The following is a 3,508-nucleotide window of genomic DNA, read 5'->3' as shown; positions in this document are numbered from 1 at the left end:
TGTGTGTGTGTGTGTGTGTGTGTGTGTGTGTGTGTGTGTGTGTGTGTGTGTGTGTGTGCGCACATGTCATGTGTGTTCATTGTTAAGCGTCTCAGCAGCAGGGAGTTGCTGATGAAGGCAGAAAGCTGCAGCACATTTGTTCCTTTCTGGCTCTCTGCTGTTTGAACTCAACGACGCCGAGTTACATGCAATGTGAAAAAAAGAGCAAAAAGGAGACGGCTTCGTCTTCGTCTTCAATAGGAGTGTCGAATAAGACAACAAAGTCTTATTTTTCATGGAAACGAGCCGCTTGATTAGAACAAAACAAAGATTTCCAGGTGTGTCTAGAGCCACGAGTGGATTTAACATCAAATGAAACACGGTTTATCAGGGTGGGGGTGCGTCAGTTTGACTCAACATTACAGCGGTGAAACATATTGTGGTAAACTGAAGCTAAATCAAAAACGATATCGTTGAAGAGTGATTTTAAATATTTGGAGCCGCCTACCAACTGAGCCTGGAGTCTGTGCTGCAGCTGGAGCCTCAGGTTGTTGGGTTGAGGTGGCACTCCTGGACCGGGGCCCCCCGGCCGGATCCCGACCGGCCTGGGCCCCGCGCCCCCCGGCATCCTCATCATCGGGGGGTAACCGGCGGGCGGCATCCTCTGCGGCCCCATGTGGCCGCTCACAGACGGGCCGTGGAAGCCGCTGTCGGGAGGCGCGCTGCCGTAACCCGGCAGGCCGCCGTAGTGTTGACTGTACAGGAAATGCTTCATGTTGGCCGCCGGGTCCGAGGAGCCGAGGTACTGGTCCTGGTCCGACATGGGACCCTGTAGGGTGGGAAGACCGGATGTGAGTCAGAGGAACCAATCATTTTGTGTTGTTTTTGACAATAACATAAAGCCGTTAGGATGACGTAATGAAATGAGTCTGGGAGTGTAGATTACACTTAGATTGGGTTACGTAGGGTGTGTGTGTGTGTGTGTTTGTATGAGAGGCGGAGAGGCAGGCGACCCACCTCCGACCCCAACCAGAAGCCCCAGAAGCCCCCATGCGTGTTGTTTTCTGTGTCAATTTCCATTATTCACTGTGGTTTTGCATGTTTACATTCTGATTATTATAAAAATAGGCACTGAAATCCGAAAAAGCCATCAAAGATCCTATAAATCACCCAGAGAAAATGAAGAAAACTACTAAAAATGGGCAAATTCCAAAGTAAAAAGTCCATTGACAGACGTCGCAAGTGACGTCTTATTGTTCCGGTGATTCTTGGCTCACCTGTCCAGCCAGAGTCGGGATCCCCAGCATCTTGTCGATCTCCTCCAGACCCTCGTAGTCCTTCAACACCGAGCACAGCTGGCTCAGCAGGGCCCCTTCATCTGGCGGGCCCTCGCAGCACCGCATCCCGTCCTCCTGGGGGGCGCAGTACGGTGGCCTGGAAGGTATCTCGGTTTGTTATTGTCTCACACCACACTCTCTCTCTCTCACACACACACACACACACACACACACACACACACACACACACACACACACACACAGAGCCCACATCTGAACTCTGCTCTCCTCTACATTATTGAGTCTCTTATTTCATGCTTTTTGTGATGCATCGAATGCCACACCTGCTTTGGTTTCCATAATGATCCACAGCTATCATTCGGTTTGTCCACGGTGCGGTCTGATTGGGCGGAGCATGTTGCTGAGTGTAGGCGGGTGTTGCCATCTCCATCTCTGAAAGGGGTCAAAAAAAAAGGCACATAAAATATCAGTTTTGAAGAGAGTTGAGGTCAGTTTGTGACTTAATTCTGTCCTCTTCGTCCTCTCACCGTTGTTCATCATCTGCATGCCGGCCATGGCTCTGGATCCGGCCGGGCCTCTCGAGTGCAGCGCAGCGTTCATGTTGGGGACCATCCGACTCGGTCCGACCCCTTGGCCCATCATCGGCCCCGCGGTGCCCCCCATGGGCCCCTGGGCACCCCAGCCCTGCTGCATGGAGCCTCGCATACTCAGCATGCCTGATTTGGTGAAAAGAGATTATTAGTCTTTTTTTTTTTTACAATACTGAATCTTAAAACCTTACTAGAGAATTATCTCGTGTCTGCATTGAATACAATGCTTAGCTTATTTCAACAGGGGAAAAGGATATTTGTATATTTGTATCTGCAGGACGGACGGGACACTACTTCTCCTCCTGCCTGACCTGGATTAGCCATCACAGCCTGGTTGGTCATGCCTGCGTGGGTTCCCATCATGCCTTGCTGCTGTTGCTGCTGCTGCTGCAGTAAGGAGTAGGGCCCGTTGTTCCTGTGCTGAGGAGGGAACGGCCTGCCAGCGTTGGGGTTGGGGCCCACACTGCTGTCCAGAGAGGCGATCCTGACCGGAGGAGCACCTCGACCCGGCTGGCCCGGCCTGGCGCTGTTAAAGCCTGCTGGGAGGAAGACGATATATATATAGTGTTGTACATATCCTGAGACAAAGATGAGATGAAGGTCTCCACAAACACGGTTGCAGACGTACTTGCAGGGCTGATGGGAGGGAAGGCTCTGTGCTGGTTGGGGGGGCTGCCGCCGCCGCCGCCACCGCCGCCACCGTCCGTCATCTGCAGGATGTCACTGATGATGCTCTGTTTGTCCACAGAGGAACCAGGCGCCACAGAGGGAGAGGAGGATGAAGAGGAGGAGGCTGGTCCTCTGACTGGCGGCTGGCCCGCGAACAGCTGCTGCTGGCCGCCGCTCTGCAGGTCCTCCAGCAGGTCCTCCAGCTCACTGGTCTGAGAGCAGCCACAGGGAAACAAAACACAGGATCAGAAGAGAAAGACGTGACATTTACTTCATTTTGGACTGTCGATAGAAATCCTGTTTTTTGCAAATGTAGATTTCCGTCACATGGCTTCCCACTGAATTTGGTATTTTATTTATAAACTCAGATGACCAGTTGAAAATGTCTCATAGTACCTTTAAAGCACATGCATGATAAGAGAAGGGAGCACTTTATAAAACGTGTTCCTGCTTCTGAAGATCAAGGCTCTCTCTCAGCTGATCAACTGATTTTGGCAACAAAGAACCGGAGAAGCTTTCAGTTCAGGTGCCAACGTCAAAAACGTCTCAAGCACCCGTTAAAGGTTGCTTCAAACTATTTGCTTTTATCTCTCTTAAAGTTAATATCATATTAAATATGCATTAAAAGTCGAATAAGGTATTCTATAACTAAAAGGTACGATGTTTCAGGAGCGAAGCAAAACTATAAAAATGAACCAAAGAAACTTGCATAGAATGAAAACAAGAAATCTGATACTGAAACCCCCCCTCACCCCCCTTACAGTATAATGTAACCCACCACACACACACACACACACACACACACACACAGTCCTGCGGCTGTTTGGCTGATGAATAGAGGAGGAGCTAAAAATAAACTAATGAGGTCGTGTGTGATGTACAGTAAGACACACAGTCCCTGCTCTGTGTAGCCTGGGTGTATATGCACACACACACACACACACACACACACACACACACACACACACACAC

At 50.3% G+C, this 3,508-nt stretch overlaps 1 protein-coding gene across 2 annotated transcripts in view; it reads right to left on the bottom strand.

Annotated features, from left to right (window-relative positions):
• The window catches only part of LOC116396199 (nuclear receptor coactivator 2-like), a 37,736-nt gene that overhangs the window by 21,013 nt on the left and 13,215 nt on the right, over positions 1 to 3,508 (bottom strand). Inside the window, exons 10-15 of one of the 2 annotated variants that reach the window (XM_031870645.1) lie at positions 2,496 to 2,748; positions 2,179 to 2,406; positions 1,805 to 1,993; positions 1,601 to 1,709; positions 1,257 to 1,413; positions 488 to 808 (exon numbers count right to left, since the gene is read on the bottom strand). In XM_031870645.1, the coding sequence (XP_031726505.1) occupies positions 488 to 808; positions 1,257 to 1,413; positions 1,601 to 1,709; positions 1,805 to 1,993; positions 2,179 to 2,406; positions 2,496 to 2,748 (1,257 nt within the window). The remainder of the gene's footprint in view (positions 1 to 487; positions 809 to 1,256; positions 1,414 to 1,600; positions 1,710 to 1,804; positions 1,994 to 2,178; positions 2,407 to 2,495; positions 2,749 to 3,508) is intronic. The other variant, XM_031870646.1, reaches the window with a different exon arrangement.

The sequence above is a fragment of the Anarrhichthys ocellatus genome, unplaced genomic scaffold, assembly GCF_004355925.1.
Source record: "Anarrhichthys ocellatus isolate YVR2014 unplaced genomic scaffold, GSC_Weel_1.0 scaffold54, whole genome shotgun sequence".
Lineage (NCBI taxonomy): Eukaryota > Metazoa > Chordata > Actinopteri > Perciformes > Anarhichadidae > Anarrhichthys > Anarrhichthys ocellatus.
The sequence above is the reverse complement of the archived record's forward strand: the minus strand, read 5'-3'. Positions and strand labels throughout refer to the sequence as shown.